Source organism: Pelodiscus sinensis, chromosome 5 (assembly GCF_052426305.1).
Source record: "Pelodiscus sinensis isolate ZL-2025 chromosome 5, ASM5242630v1, whole genome shotgun sequence".
Taxonomy (NCBI): domain Eukaryota; kingdom Metazoa; phylum Chordata; order Testudines; family Trionychidae; genus Pelodiscus; species Pelodiscus sinensis.
Genome location: NC_143056.1, coordinates 75,198,216 through 75,213,073, shown reverse-complemented (window position 1 = coordinate 75,213,073; position 14,858 = coordinate 75,198,216). Strand labels below are relative to the sequence as shown.

Sequence of the window (14,858 nt, the reverse complement as noted above, 5' to 3'; positions counted from 1 at the left end):
CCTTCATGCTAGGACACAAGGTGTTCCTGCAAAGCTAATCTCTATATACTGTGTCCTTAAAAAGTAACTATCTCGGGTCTGCTGTATTCAAGGACTTCCATAGTTCATACCTGGGTCACAAGACTTGGCTCAAATACAGGAACCCTAGTGACCGCCCCGCCCCTCAATTTCTTCCATTTGTTATTGGCCCTTGTCCAGTATCTAGCGACACTTCCCTGTATCCCTTATCCTTTTATACTCATGACGGTTCCCTTGCCCTGTAGCCTGAGCAGGTTTCTATTCAGACACTTGTGGAACCCCACCTCAGATAGCTGTAAGCTAACTGGCAGTTTCCCTTTTTCCAACACGGCCTATGTGATATTCTTTCATCATGTACCATGTATAGTAGGGGCATAAAAGAAGCTATTCACGTTTCTGTAGACACTAAAGATGTTTTGTTTTATTATGAAAGCAGATAATAACCCTCAGCTTCTATTATTTTCAAGATCCTTCTGCTATTTTGAGTGACTTTTGACTTTTCCTTACACTGAGAGGAGATGACTAATTTACTGGCTAGAATGGCAGGGCTGACAGTCAGGAATTGAGTCTGGGTTAGATGAACCTGGGCCTTTTTAGAGTTTTGTTGATTTCTTTCTTACCTATTGTGAGGGCAGGTGAAGCTTAGTGTTTTTACAACGCTGCTCTTGGAGATTTTGGGGTCAAAGTGAAACAAGGGGCAACAGGCGCTAAGGGTTCCAAACTGATGAAGAGCGAAACCAAGAAAACAATATTTTCATGCACTTTTGCACAGTGAAATAAAAAATTGTGCTGTCAACGCCTTAGATTTTATCATGAATCTACAACTGCTCTTCCTCCTGCCAGAAACTGAGGGGAGATGAGAAACCACCAATAGGGGGAGGATTCTGAGACAGTAAGTAAAATAACTGGGAGAGTTGTGTCATGGAGGCATTTTGTTCATGCCTCTGGCTACTAATCTGTGATTCTTGAAGTTGTCAGACCTACCTAGAGACCTTAGAGGGAGGTGTGAGTGTGTGGTAGAGCCCAGCCAGAAAAGTGAATTTCTATACAGCAGGAAATTCCAAAATTAAATTAGCTTTTGTTTTAAATGGGAACAAAAAAGTAGAAATTTTGAGATTTTCAGTTTGGTCCATCAAAAAGTTGAAACAGCATATTATAATGCAAAATATAATATTAAAATATATTATACAAGTTGAACCAAAATAAAAGGGGCAACAATAAAGTCAAAATGAATTATTTTGTCTTTCTTCCATTGAAAATAAAATTGAAATTGATGCCCCCCGCCCACCTCCGAAATGTTCAACATAACTGAATTTCTAATGTAGGGTACTGTTCTGTCAAAAGTTTTTCAGTCATCCCTGGTGCAGGTATTCTGAGACATTTCTTATGCACTTTGCATTTTATAGACATAATGGAGCAAATCTTTAACTAACTTGATTATTTGATCACCCCTTAAAAGTGTGTGTTCTGGTGGTGTTGGTGCAGCCACGCTTGTCTCAAGATGTTGGAGAGACAAGCTGCACGTATCCTATATCTTTTACTGGACCAACATCTGTTGGTGAGAGAGACACACTTTCAAGCTTACACAAAGTGCCTCTTCAGGTTATATTATGACAGATGCATTCTCAAGCAGCACATTCCACGTGGTGAAGTTTCCTGGCCACTGGTGTGGGTGGTAGGAATGCCTTCCCCCATGCCCAGAGCATACCCAGCCTTTCACTAATGTGCATCATTCCGCCAGCCCACAACCTCCTGCACAATTAAAAGGACCTTACACTGAGTGTTTCCTCCTGGCCACATAGTCACCTTCTGCTCATTTACTCTAGCTGGTCAGACATACAAAAGATTTGTTTCCTTTATAATTTCCTAACTTTGAAGATGAAAAAAAGCTGTCTAAATGCTGAGCATTATTTTCCTTTATCGATTCCTCCCCAAATAGATCCTCCATTAAGCGGGCTGCCTGCTAGAACCCAGAAAGGGTTAAGGCAGCAGTGGAGAGGTTTGGGGTGACGTCGCACTTCTGGATGCCTGAGGAGGCTCTTGAAGGTAGTTCCCCTCTGGTGATGATGGGAGTGAGCAGAGGTCTGAAATCCGAGATCCCTCGCAGCCTGGACTTGGTGAGGTCCCAGTAAAAGCAGCTTGCCGGCTATCCCTCTTCCTGAGCAGTCACTCCGTTGCACTGGCCTGGGCAGCATGGAGCTAGCCCCCTGGACTCACATAGGACTCACCCTCCTCCAGCTCCTTTTCATCTCCTGCTTGCCAAGAGGTACTGTAAGTAAGCGGGTGCATTCTATACACGGCTGAATGCTTTTCTTCCCTTTCTTGTGGGCAGGGGGCTTTGATCTCTTGCTGCTGTCCTGAGAAGAGAGAGTTGAAAGGATGTTATTAATAGCAGGGTCCTTTTTATTTATTTACTTTTTTGCTGGCAGCAGGGAGAAACATCCAGGATACTTTCCAGAAACATAAAAGGGAAACAACTGGCTGAACGTATTTGCCAGTAGCCATCCAGAGAGCAGGGTCTGCTATCACTTCACCTACTTCTATCATTATTTCCTTAGCACAGAGTGTTAAGAAAATAAAGCAATATGTGACATTTAAGCCTACAATTTGTAAAACGTAATTTGTTTGTCTTGGCAACGGAGAGACTTTCCTCTCCAGCCCCAACACCAAGAAAAAACAAAACAAAACAAGAGGGAAGAAGGAAAACAAAAGCCACATATTGTTTCCGACCTGTGCTCTAATTCTGCCAATATTAGCGTTGCAAAGGGGAAACTTTATTAAAGCTGAATGGTCTTTTTATAGTAAGTTCTTTTTATTCCACTTTTTCTGCTGAACCAGCATACCCGGTTCCCTCTTGATAAGGTTAACAGTGCACACATTTACCCTAGGAATGTGCATTATTTACACATTACTGCAGCGCTAACTACTTATAAACATTAGCTCCTAACCTCAGCTCTTCCTGCTGCTCTGTGAGGAGTGTTACTGAGGACTCAGAGGTAAGGTGTTTCTAAATCAGAGTTTCCCAATGATTGGTCTGGGGACTGGTGCCGGTCCCAGATTGCTCCTTGGCACCATTTTGAAAAGCAGAAAGAGGGTCCCTGGTATAAAAAAGACAGAGAAACACTGCTCACATTTCAGTTGTGAGAGACCCATGATATGGGGCTTCCCAGTAAGGCAAAATTACTTTCAGAAATATTGATGGTTAATGGTGAGTGTCAAGTAAACACTACAGTGAGGAACACAATGCAGCTTTCAATAGCTATAAATAACAGTAATCGGGATAATGCCTCAGAATCCCCCCCTTTTCCCAGGAGAGGGAACAAAACCAGAATGGCTTCCTCTGTGGCCAGGCCTGCCGATGGGGGCAGGGAAGGGGGGGAAAGGAGACAATTGCCCTGGGCTTCTGGGCCCCTTTGAATTGCTGCTAGAGGACTGGAGATCCATTCTGCACAGCTCTGAGGGCTGGGGAGAGCGGTCCATAGTCTGGGCAGCACAAAGGGCTGATTTCCGGCAGTCTGCCCCTTCCGCTGAGGTCCTGCCCCTTCCAGGGGCATGGAGCCAGCCTCCCCACCCAGCCCTGGGGCCCACAGTGGCTGTCGGCCCTGCTGTCTGTGACAGCTTTATTCTCATGTCCCAGGGGCTGTGGTGGAGGATGGGCACTTTCTATGCAGGTCTTCTGCTTCAAAAACATGGGGCTCCCTCCGAAAGGTTCTGCGTCAGTGACACAAGTAAACATTGCCTGTATAAAATGCTCTTCCTTCCACTCCATAAAGCTTTATAATTTCTTTCCATTGCTTTCCCTCCCAAATGCATCAGCCCTTTCCCCCTAACCCTCGGCCCATAATTCACTATGCTTCACTCTCCCCTCTTCCCGACTCTGGTTCCTCTAGGAGTCTCTCCTACCCAGCAGCTGTTCCTTACTCTGGCTGCAATGATAGTGTGTGGGTCATCCGTCCCACAGATGGTGAATGGGTCATCTCTGCATCTGCAGGTGACAGGAGTAATCCCACAATCTCTAGCTATGGGGTGTTTGTTTTTCCTCTCTGGTGCTAGGCTGGTCCCTGGTGGATGAGTGCCTTTTAGGAACTGGAGGTGAGCAGGCCTCTCTTGCTGAAGGCCTCAAAAGGTAGGAGGAGCAGGTCTTTCCCAGGCTAATGATGGGGGTGGAATGGATTTTCCTTGGCTGTTGGTGGAAGCAATGGGAATCCAGGTTCCCTGCCAGTATTAGCTCTTGTAGGGATGTAAGTGACTAGTCAACTCGACTAGTCGTTTCCTCCCGCCCCTTGCTGCCTCTGTCAGAAAGGGGGAGCAGGAGCTGGTTCCCCCCAGAACTGTCTCTGTGGGGGAGGGCAGGGCCACAGTGGGGAACGGGTGGCGCTTCTGCCTTTGAAATGTAGCAAGAGCTGGCAGGATGTGTAACATCCTTACACAGAAGTAACCAATCTCTGTCCATGACTATCACATGTTACTCTGCAGGGTTTGTGGGGATTTGGGGACAAGAATGGGGAAAATGAGAGGGCTGATTTTGGAATAACCCTGAGGCATAGTCGATATGCATTTCCTAAAGTGTGTGCATATGTTGAATTGCACTTGCCTCTTGCAGAAGTGGGCCCCAAAGGCATCCAAGATACATCTAGATGCATTTAATCTTAGTGACTGGGTTACCTCAGTTACGCTTTTTTAGACTTTTCATAAGGACAAAGAGCTAGAGACTATCATTCTAAATGACAGCTGGGATTATCTTTTTTAGGAATTAAAGGCCAGCCTCAGAAACAAGGGGCTTCCAGGATCCCCTTCCAGCTCATTAATGCCCAACACATTGTTCAACCACCAAACCCATGAGGGCCCTTACCTTAGTATTATCAGTGTCAGTATTACTGTGGAAGCTGTCTCCTCTGTGAGATGGAAACCCAACACCCCAGGTTTCCAGGGACAGAAGCTAGCTGGGGAGATCTTAACACATGGATATATTAGTGGGGAATGGAGTCAGAGCTGCTATATTGCTTTTATGGCCCCTAGTTTAAAGAAAGAATCCCATATCCATTGGCTACATCTAGACTGGCATGATTTTCCAGAAATGCTTTTAACGGAAAAGTTTTCCGTTAAAAGCATTTTCGGAACAGAGCGTCTAGATTGGCATGGACGCTTTTCCGCCAAAGCACTTTTTGTGGAAAATCGTCCGTGCCAATCTAGACGTGCTTTTGCGCAAAAAAGTCCCGATCGCCATTTTCACGATCGGGGCTTTTTTGCGCAAAACAAATCTGAGCTGTCTACATTGGCCCTTTTGCGCAAAAGCTTTGCGCAAAAGAACTTTTGCCGGAACGGGAGCAGCATAGTATTTCTGCAAGAAGCACTGATTTCAGACAGTAGGAAGTCAGTGTTCTTGTGGAAATTCAAGCAGCCATTGTAGACAGCTGGCAAGTTTTTCCGCAAAAGCAGCTGCTTTTGTGGAAAAACTTGCCAGTCTAGACACAGCCTCTGTGTATAATTACAAGGAGCATTATTTGTAAGCTAACCTGCTGAGGGTGAAGGAAAACAATTCCTAATTCAGACTAGAGACGAGTTCAGTCCAAACTCTTTTCTCCAAACGCCCACAGATGTTGGGGCTGGTTAAAGATGGACCAGAATTTTGGAGTTTGCCCCTGTCTCGGTAGAATGGAAAGGACCAAGACTCTCCACACTTTGGGAGAGTTCAGGTAGGAGTTGAGCTCTGTGGGGTTGGGCTCTGTGTGCAGGTGGCTCTCCCTCCAGCCTAGGAAAAAAACCAGTGTCCTCCCTATGTCCTTTTCAGGCCCTTGCCTCTCTGCAGAGTCCATCAAATAAAAAAACCTCAGGAGTAACCCCAAACAAAGCCATTCTACTACAGAGAGGCCTGTAATCTCCAGATGCCTTTCACCTGGCTTCTCAAAGGAAGAAAGCCACACCTTTCCCTTAAATCCCTTGCTAGCTCATGTGACAGGCAGGTAGCCCATAACCCTGTCCTGGCTGTTTTACCCTGTCCCAGGCCTCTCTCAAATAGACACAACATAATACAAACTAACTACAGCAAGATAATAATGCCACCCGATAGAAAATTAAACAGGGGAAGCAGAGAGGGAGAAAGGGTTGGGACAGACTGGCCCAGAATGCTTTAGATGCTGCAAGCACCCTGCTCATTCTGGTTTATGGCCTGTGTTCTGACCCAATAGATCAAAACCCACACTGAGGAGGTGGGGCTTGAGGTTTCCAGGGCGGGTGGAAGATGTGTGTTAAAGAGGAGGGTTCTTGAGATGGGTCAGGATTGCAATAGAAATACCTGCTGGAATGAGGTGGTCTGTAAAATACTGTAGTATTCATTGTACAAAGGAGATTTGTAGGGCTAGTGTTGCCATGTTGGGATTAGAACTTTCTTGTGTAGGAAGACTGTGCTGGAAGTTCTGCTGACCACTCATGTGCTGTCACGTCAGCAATGAAGATCAAGCACCAGAAAACCCTCAAAATATTCTTGTTATGTGCTGTTTGTACCATCAGACCACGTAGATGGCCAGCTTCCAGCCTCGGTACATAGGAAGCTACTCTCACGCTTTTTCAGACAGCCTAATTTTTGCCAGGCTTTTCTTGGCCTTGTTTTTATTTACATGGCAGTATTTTCAGAGTTCCTTTGTATGATGGGTCAGGCAAGGCAATTCTCAGATAGGGTATGTCTACACTACCACCCTAGTTCGAACTAGGTAATGTAGGCAACCAGAGTTGCAAAAGAAGCCCGGGATTTGAATTTCCCGGGCTTCATTTGCATCTTGCTGGGCGCCGCCATTTTTAAATGTCCGCTAGTGCGGACTCCGTGCCGCGCGACTACACGCGGCACGGACTAGGTAGTTCGGACTAGGCTTCCTATTCCGAACTACCGTTACACCTCGTGAAACCCATAGAGAGACCCTTCAAAACCACATTGAAATTCCTTTTTATGACAGGACAAAGACCTGAAAAGTCATTTGTTCCTCCACTAACAAACTTGCTGTTCCTTTTTACAGAGGAAACATTTATGGAAAGGTTTTGTGTGTGTGTGTGTGTGTGTGGTTGTTATAGTCTTGCTAAGAAGTGATGCTCCTGTGTTTAAGAAGGGTATTTTTGGTGCTTGGTATCAGCACTTAATATACTGTAACAAATCTATCCTCATCCAGGAACTTCACAGCTATCACTTTGCTGCATAGCTGGGCCACTCATCACTTCATTGCAATAGGACAGATAGCACTCTCAGCCTCTTACTTCAAAACATGCCCCACATCTTCAACTACAGTATAATCTCCATGGCCTATTATCAGTATAGAGCAGTGGTTCTCAGCTCACCTTGCATAGGCCATTTGCAGCCCAATCAGCACACAGCTGTAGTCCATTTGACAGGTATTACATATATTGTGTGAATGAGGCCCACATACCAAAGAGAGGACTGCATATGAAGCCCACAATGGTAAACAGGTTGAGAATCACTTTTGTAAGGTTTATAAAACACAGTTGACCAGTCCTGATATCATTCAGCAGCAGAGAGTTGCATTTACACTAAATAATTTATTCAATACTTTTAAAACTACAGTACTTGAAGTATTTTTATAGGCAGGTTAGTCCACTTCAAATATACCTCCGCATCTGGAACTGAAAATAGCTCCACTGCTTTAAAAAGTGATACTATTTAATGACACAGTGTTTCTTGTCTTTAGTTCACTAAGGGACAGTTTCAGAGGGCTAGCCGAGTTAGTCTGTATAGGATAAACTTAAAAAAACCACCAAATAGTCTGCTAGCACTTTGAAGTTTAACAAAACATGTAGATGGTATCATGAGCTTTCATGGGCACAGCCCACTTCTCTAATCAATGTCTCCTCCCACCCCCCGCCCCCCAAAAAAGAATTAAAAGCTGTGTGAGAGTCAGCACTTGCTCCTGAATTCACCTGTCAATTTCTGTGGTTTATATACAAGCACTTTCTCTTTGTTTCCCCTCCCTCTCTCCCTAGGATAAAGAACCACTAACTTTCTTAAAATTGCTCTATTGGCTATCCAGTGGTTTATGTCAAGTGAGCAGTTGTTCTTAATACAGGTTGCTGTGGACAGGTGTACTTCATAAACTGACACGAATTGCTATGCTTCAATTAGACCTAAAAGAGACATCAAGGATCAGCTAGGCACAGATATTATGTTGCTTGAATTTGTGGTGTGTGGACATGTGTATCTTTTAAATAAATAGCGCATCAATGTCAAGTGTCTAGATTTCTTAGGAAATTAAACTTTTTAAAATGTAAAAAAGGGAGGAGAAATTTCATAGTAGCTTTTAACTACCTGCAGGAAGGTTCCAATGAGGATGGAGAGAGGCTGTTCTCAGTTGTGACAGATAGCAGAACAAGGAGCAATGGTCTCAAATTGCAGCGGAGCAGGTCTAGGTTGGGTATTAGGAAAAACTATTTCCCTAGGAGGGTGGTGAAGCACTGGAATGGGTTCCTTAGGGAGGTGATAAAAACCTCTAGGGGTAGAGATTCTAAGCCTCGACTTGACAAGCCCTGGCTGGGATGATTGAGTTGGGATTGGTCCTGCTTTGGGCAGAGGGTTGGACTCAATGACTAACAGAGGAACCAGTCTGAAGGGGTCTGATTTTCAGAGGTGCCTAGTACACTGCAATCCCCTGGGACTGGAGGTATACAGCATCTTTAAAATCAGGTCCATAGGTTTCTCAAATGGGTCACCCAACTCTGAGTTATCCAAAATTAGCGCTCTGTAACTATGTTGACATTACATTCAGAAATGTGACTGGAACACACTGAAACTAGATCTACACTGCAAAGGTAAATCGGAAAAAGAAACGCAATTTGCAGTACGCAAATTGTGTATCTTTTTCTGCTTTGCTGTCGAAAGAGGCTTTTCCGAAATTTGGCATGTTTACATGGCACCAAATTTTGGAAAAAAGTGCTCTTTGGACACATCCCTTATTTCTCATAAAACAAGATTTACAGGGATGGCAAAAGAACCCATCTGCTTTTTTGAACATTTTTTAGAAAAAGCGGACACATTCCTTGGATGCAGCATTGCAGGTATCCCGGAAAAGCAGTGCAGTCTTGACATAGCCATAGACACATTCATGTGAGCTTTGATCTAGCTAGCACAACAGCAGCAGGAGATAGGCACTTGAGTACATACCCAGGGTCCCAGGAGGGCTTCTGCCCCGGCACACCCCAAATCAATTTGAAGTGGTTTTAGGGTTGGGGTTAGAGTGCTATTGTTCCTGACTCCCAGGCTTATGCTCAGACCACTAGATAGTGACTGAAATCTTGGGCCTGTTAAAGTCAGTGAGACAGTTTTTCTATTCACTTCACTGGAGCCAGGATTCTTTCTTGTTTACAGCTGGTAAAATTATATGGTTGCTCCATGTGCTCAGAGCTCCCATTGACTTTAATGTCAATTCAGCCCATAACACCTACAGGATGGGGACCAGAGATGGAGTGCAATATTATAAGAATGAAAATATAACTGAATTAAAAAATAAAGTAAAACTAAAGCCAAAGAGCACAGACCTGAAAGGGAAAGAAAATACATCTCCACTTGTTGGATTTCACCTCTGTCAGCGCTATTCGTTTTAAATAAGAAAAACTCATTTCAAAGCTATTACACTAGGGAACATTGCTGAATACGAAAAGCTTTTAAAAATTGCTCCTTGAAATTCAGACACCAGCTTTCTCCCTACAAGAGAACAATTGTTAATGAGTATCATAGAGTAAGAAGAAAATAAAATAGGGTATTTTTCCCATCTAACACAAATTGTTTATATAATCATCCAAAGGGATATAAAAGGAGTATATTTGTTCAAGCTTGCTTTTAATTATGAAACACTTTTAATTCTCACAGTACAATTGTCAGAATGATGGACTTAGTTACTTAAAGGGAAAAATGTCAAGTAACTTAGACTTCCTGATTAGGTCAATCCATTATTAAAAAAGAAAGAATGTGATTTGTTTAACATTAATGAAAACAGTTTTTTGAAATGGATTTCCATAGTCCTCTGGAATGTTTGCATCATAAATTTTGCAACAATGTACTAAGAAAACTGAATGTAAGCAAAAGTGAACCGAACCAGTCTTTTATCCTTGGCAAAAATGAAGAAAGGTCAAAAAGTTACAGCAGAAAAAAAAGAAAAAAGAAGTTATTTCTGCAGAAGAACTTCATTTTAAATTAATGCTTAATTATTAAGACTGGTAGTAGCAAAACTGTGATTAATAATATGGATCTTAGTTTTTTTAAAACATGGAATTAGATTTTTATAAATTAACTATTTTATCTTGACAACTTTGCCTTATGCCCAGTGATGTTGTTACCTGTAAAACTGACATCGAGATATTTGCAGGAGGATTTTTTATTAATTATTATAACAACAAAAGAACATAAGAATGGTCATGATGTGTCAGATCAAAGGTCCATCTAGCTTAGTATCCTGTCTTCTGACAGTGGCCAATGCTAGGTGCCCCAGAGGGAATGAATAGAACTATCAATCATCAAGTGATTGCTCATTCTCAGCCCTGGCAAACAGACGCTAGGGACACAATCCCTGCCCTTCCTGGCTAATAGCCGTTGATGGACCTCCATGAATTTAGCTAGTTCTCTTTTGAACCCTGTTATAGTCTTGGACTTCATAACATCCTCTGGCAGGGAGCTTCATAGTTTGCCTGTGCACAGCCTGAAAAAATACTTCCTTCTGTTTGTTTTAAACCTGCTGCCTATTAAATTCATTTGGTGACCCCTAGTTCTTATGTTATGGAAAGGAGTAAATAACTTCTCCATATGTGCTTTCTCCACATCAGTCATGATTTTAGAGACCTCTATCATATCCCTCCTTAGTCATCTCTTTTCCAAGCTGAAAAGTCTTATTAATGTCTTCTCATATGGTAGCTGTTCCTTACCCCTAATCATTTTGTTGCCCTTTTATGGAACTTTTCCAGTTCCAATATATATTTTTTTGAGATGAGGCAACCACATCTGCATCCAATGTTCAAGATGCAGGCATATGATGGAATTATATGGAGGCAATATGATATTTTCCGTCTTATTATGTAGCCCTTTCTTAATGATTCCCTACATTGTTTGCTTTTTTCACCACTGTTGCACACTGAGTAGATGTTTTCAGAGAACTATCCACAATAACTCCAAGTTCTCGCTCTTGAGTGGTAACTGCTAATTTAGACCCCATCATTTTATACGTATAGTGTATTACATTTTCCAATATACATTACTTTTCATTTATCAACATTAAATTTCATCTTGTTGTCCAGTCACCCAGTTTTGTGAGATCCTTTTCAAGCTCTTTGCAATCTGCTGTGGACATAACTGTCTTGAGCAGTTTTGTATCATCTGTAAATTTTGCCACCTCACCCCTTTCTCCAGTCATTTATTAATATGTTGAATACAATTTGTCCCAGTATAGACCCTAAGGGTACACCATTTGTTACTTCTTTTCATTCTGAAAACTGATAATTTATTCCTACCCTTTGTTTTCTATATTTTAACAACCATAAGAAGATCTTTTGTCTTATCTTATAACATCTTACTCTGGGGAAGATTGATGCTGCTGTGACTGATCTTTTGGAGTTCAATTTAGCGGGTCTGGTAAAGACCCACTAAATTGAACTCAGAGGGTGCTCCTGTTGGTAGCCAGTACTCCTGCTCCTGTTTGATGCTGTCAGCCTCCCTCTGTGGAGATGCTGGGAAAACTTGAATTAATGTAAGTTGACTCCAGCTATGTAATTAACATAGTTGCATGTCTTAATTTGACCTTCCCTTTTAGTGAAGACTTGGCCTAAGAACCTTTGCTGAGGGACCTTGCCAAAGGCTTTCTAGGATTCTAAGTACACTATATATACAGAATCTCCCTTGTCCATATGCTTGTTGACTCCCTCAGGGTATGTCTACACTACAGCGCTAATTCAAACTAACTTAGTTCGAATTAGTTAATTCGAACTAAGCTAATTCGAACTAACGCATCCAGACTAAAAAACTAGTTCGAATTAGCGTTTTGCTAATTCGAACTAGCATGTCCACACAGAGTGGACCCTGAACTGGGGTTAAGGATGGCCGGACGCAGTGCCGGCAGGGCATCAGATGAGGACTTAGAGCGTGGAGCTGCTGTCTCAGGCTAGCCGAGGGCTGTGCTTAAAGGGACCCGACCCCCACCCCAGACAGACAGTTCTCAGGGGTGCCCCGCTTGCAAAGCAGTCCTGGCTCGGATTGCCCAGAGTACCCACACTGGGCACATCACAGCACTCGGCCATCAGACCGGCTGCACTTGCCGCAGGCTGCCATCTGGGGAGAGGGGGCAATTGGGGGGCTGCAGGAGAGGTTCCACCCCCAGAAGCCTGCAGAGCCAGCCCAGTCCTCCCCATCGGGGGCTCGTACCCCAATCCTCCCTCACCTCCTTCCACTTACCCCTCCCTAGCCCCCCTTCCTGATGTACAAAATAAAGGACAATTGTGTTCAAAAATAGAATCTCTCTTTATTGAACAAAACTGGGGGAGACTGGGAAAAGGAGGTGGGAGAGGGGAAGAGAGAGAGTGGGAGAGGGGAGGGCAACTACAATGATGAGGGGTTTGGAACAGGTCCCATATGAAGAGAGGCTAAAGAGACTGGGACTTTTCAGCTTAGAAAAGAGGAGATGGAGGGGGGATATGATAGAGGTCTATAAAAGCATGAGTGGGGTGGAGAGGGTGCATATAGAAAAGTTCTCCATTAGTTCCCATAATAGAGGACACCAAAGGAAAGGAATGGGTAGCAGGCTTCAAACTAACAACAGAAAGTTCTTCTTCACAAAGCAAAGAGTCAACCTGTGGAACTCCTTGCTGCAGGAGGCTGTGAAGGCTAGAACTAGAACAGAGTTTAAAGAGAAATTAGATAAAGACATGGAGGTTGGGTCCATGGAGTGCTATTAGCCAGAGGGTAGGAACGGTGTCCCTGGCCTCTGTGGAAGGCTGGAGATGGATGGCATGAGACAAATGGCTTGGTCATTGTCTTCGGTCCATCTCCTCTGGGGTAGCTGGTGTTGGCTGCTGTCGGCAGACAGGCTACTGGGCTAGATGGACCTTTGGTCTGACCCAGTACGGTCATTCTAAGCTCAGGGCTCAGGGTCAGGGGTCTCAGTGGACCACCTTGATTTTCATGCAAACCTGCTCCTGGGTGGCCAGGCTGGCAGCTCCCCTGCCCTAGATGGCTGCTTTCCTGTGCCTAGTGCGGAGGTCATGGACGAGGTCCACGATATCTGCACTGGACCAGGCGGGTGCCCGCCTCTTGCGGTCCTGGGCAAGCTCCCGGGAGCCGCCAGCCTGGTCCCGGGAAGAGGGGGAGGGCTGGGGGGCATCAGGTGGCTGGCTCGAGCCGTGCCAGGTGCAGGGTCTGCTGGCTGGGTGCTGGCAGGCTTGCACCTGGCACGGGCACCGTAGCCAGCCCATGCCCCTTTAAGGGATCCGGGGCCGGGAGGGGGGCAATAGCGTTTCCCTGGTGTTGGCCAGAGTGGCCACCAGGGAAAGCTGGGGGGGCTAGCCTCCCACTAGTTTGAATTAAGGGGGCTAGCCTCCCGTTAGTTCGAATTAACTTTGTAGTGTAGACATACCCTCAGAGAATTCTAGTAGGCTATGTCTACATTGGCCCCTTTTCCGGAAGGGGCATGTTAATTTCAGAGGTCGTAATAGGGAAATCCGCGGGGGATTTAAATATCCCCCGCGGCATTTAAATAAACATGTCCGCCGCTTTTTTCCGGCTTTTAGAAAAGCCGGAAAAGAGCGTCTACACTGGCCCCGATCCTCTAGAAAAAAAGCCCTTTTCCCGAGGATCTTATTCCTACTTCAAAGTAAGGCATGAATTCCCCTTACAAAGACCATGTTGACTATGCCAACAATGTTCATCTATATGTTTGACAATTTTGTTCTTTACTGTACTTTCAACTGGTTTGCCTGATACTGAAGTTAGACTTACTGGCCTGTAATTGCCAGGATCTCCTCTGGAGCCCTTTTAAAACAACGTTAGTTATTATTTTAACAATTTAGAGTTGGGTCCCCAAATATATTTTCTTTACTAACTTCCATTGATTTCAATATAATCTAGGGATTATCTGTTATTTAGCAAATCTCTCAGAACATAGATAAGGGCAAGTATCACTATCAAGATTTCACATCTAGACAAAATGAGGCATGAGTAAAAAGAAGTAGCTTGTAGGATTTGAAATCTTAAACTATTTCTCTTTTTGTCAGTTCTGGACAGCATTAATGCATCATTTTTATTGTATTATTTTATTTTTGTTTGTTTTTCTTGCATAAAGAGTGGGAGAGGTTGAGCACTTCCCCCTTTATTCTCTACTTACTGGGAGACAAGTGTGGATATGTATTTTGAAAACTAGGATTAAATGAACCAATTGCTTAGAATTGAAAAAACGCATATCTCATTCCTAATTCTTCTGAGTCAGCCAGTTCCTGACAAACCATGGCTAGAAGGGAGCCATTAATCTACAAGGGAATGTTTCTGTATCTCTCCTGTCACCCAGCCATGCTAACCTGAATCTGGGTGCAACTGGTAATTTAAAGGTGAAGGGTAACATTTTCAAAAGTGCCTGTGCATGGGTGGCAGGTTGTGTAGCCTATGGAAGGAATTGCATTCCCAAACTGCCTACGTTCTGCCTGGCTCCCTGGTCAGCCTGGAGGGCTGTGAGGCTGTGGGGCTGTGGTGCGGCTGCTTGGCTCTCTGGCCATCTGGGAGGGCAGGGGCTGCAGAGCAGCTGCCCAGTTCTCTAGCTGCTGGGGAGGCCTGGGGCCATGGCACACTGCCCAGCATCCGGCTGGCCAGGAAG

At 44.2% G+C, this 14,858-nt stretch overlaps 1 protein-coding gene across 2 annotated transcripts in view; it reads left to right on the top strand.

The window, feature by feature from the left end:
* Positions 1-2,042: 2,042 nt before the first annotated feature.
* Positions 2,043-14,858, top strand: part of PAMR1 (peptidase domain containing associated with muscle regeneration 1) — a 77,850-nt gene continuing 65,034 nt past the window's right edge. Inside the window, exon 1 of one of the 2 annotated variants that reach the window (XM_014574243.4) lies at positions 2,043-2,284. In XM_014574243.4, the coding sequence (XP_014429729.3) occupies positions 2,212-2,284 (73 nt within the window). In that variant the 5' untranslated portion in view covers positions 2,043-2,211. The remainder of the gene's footprint in view (positions 2,285-14,858) is intronic. The other variant, XM_006124462.5, reaches the window with a different exon arrangement.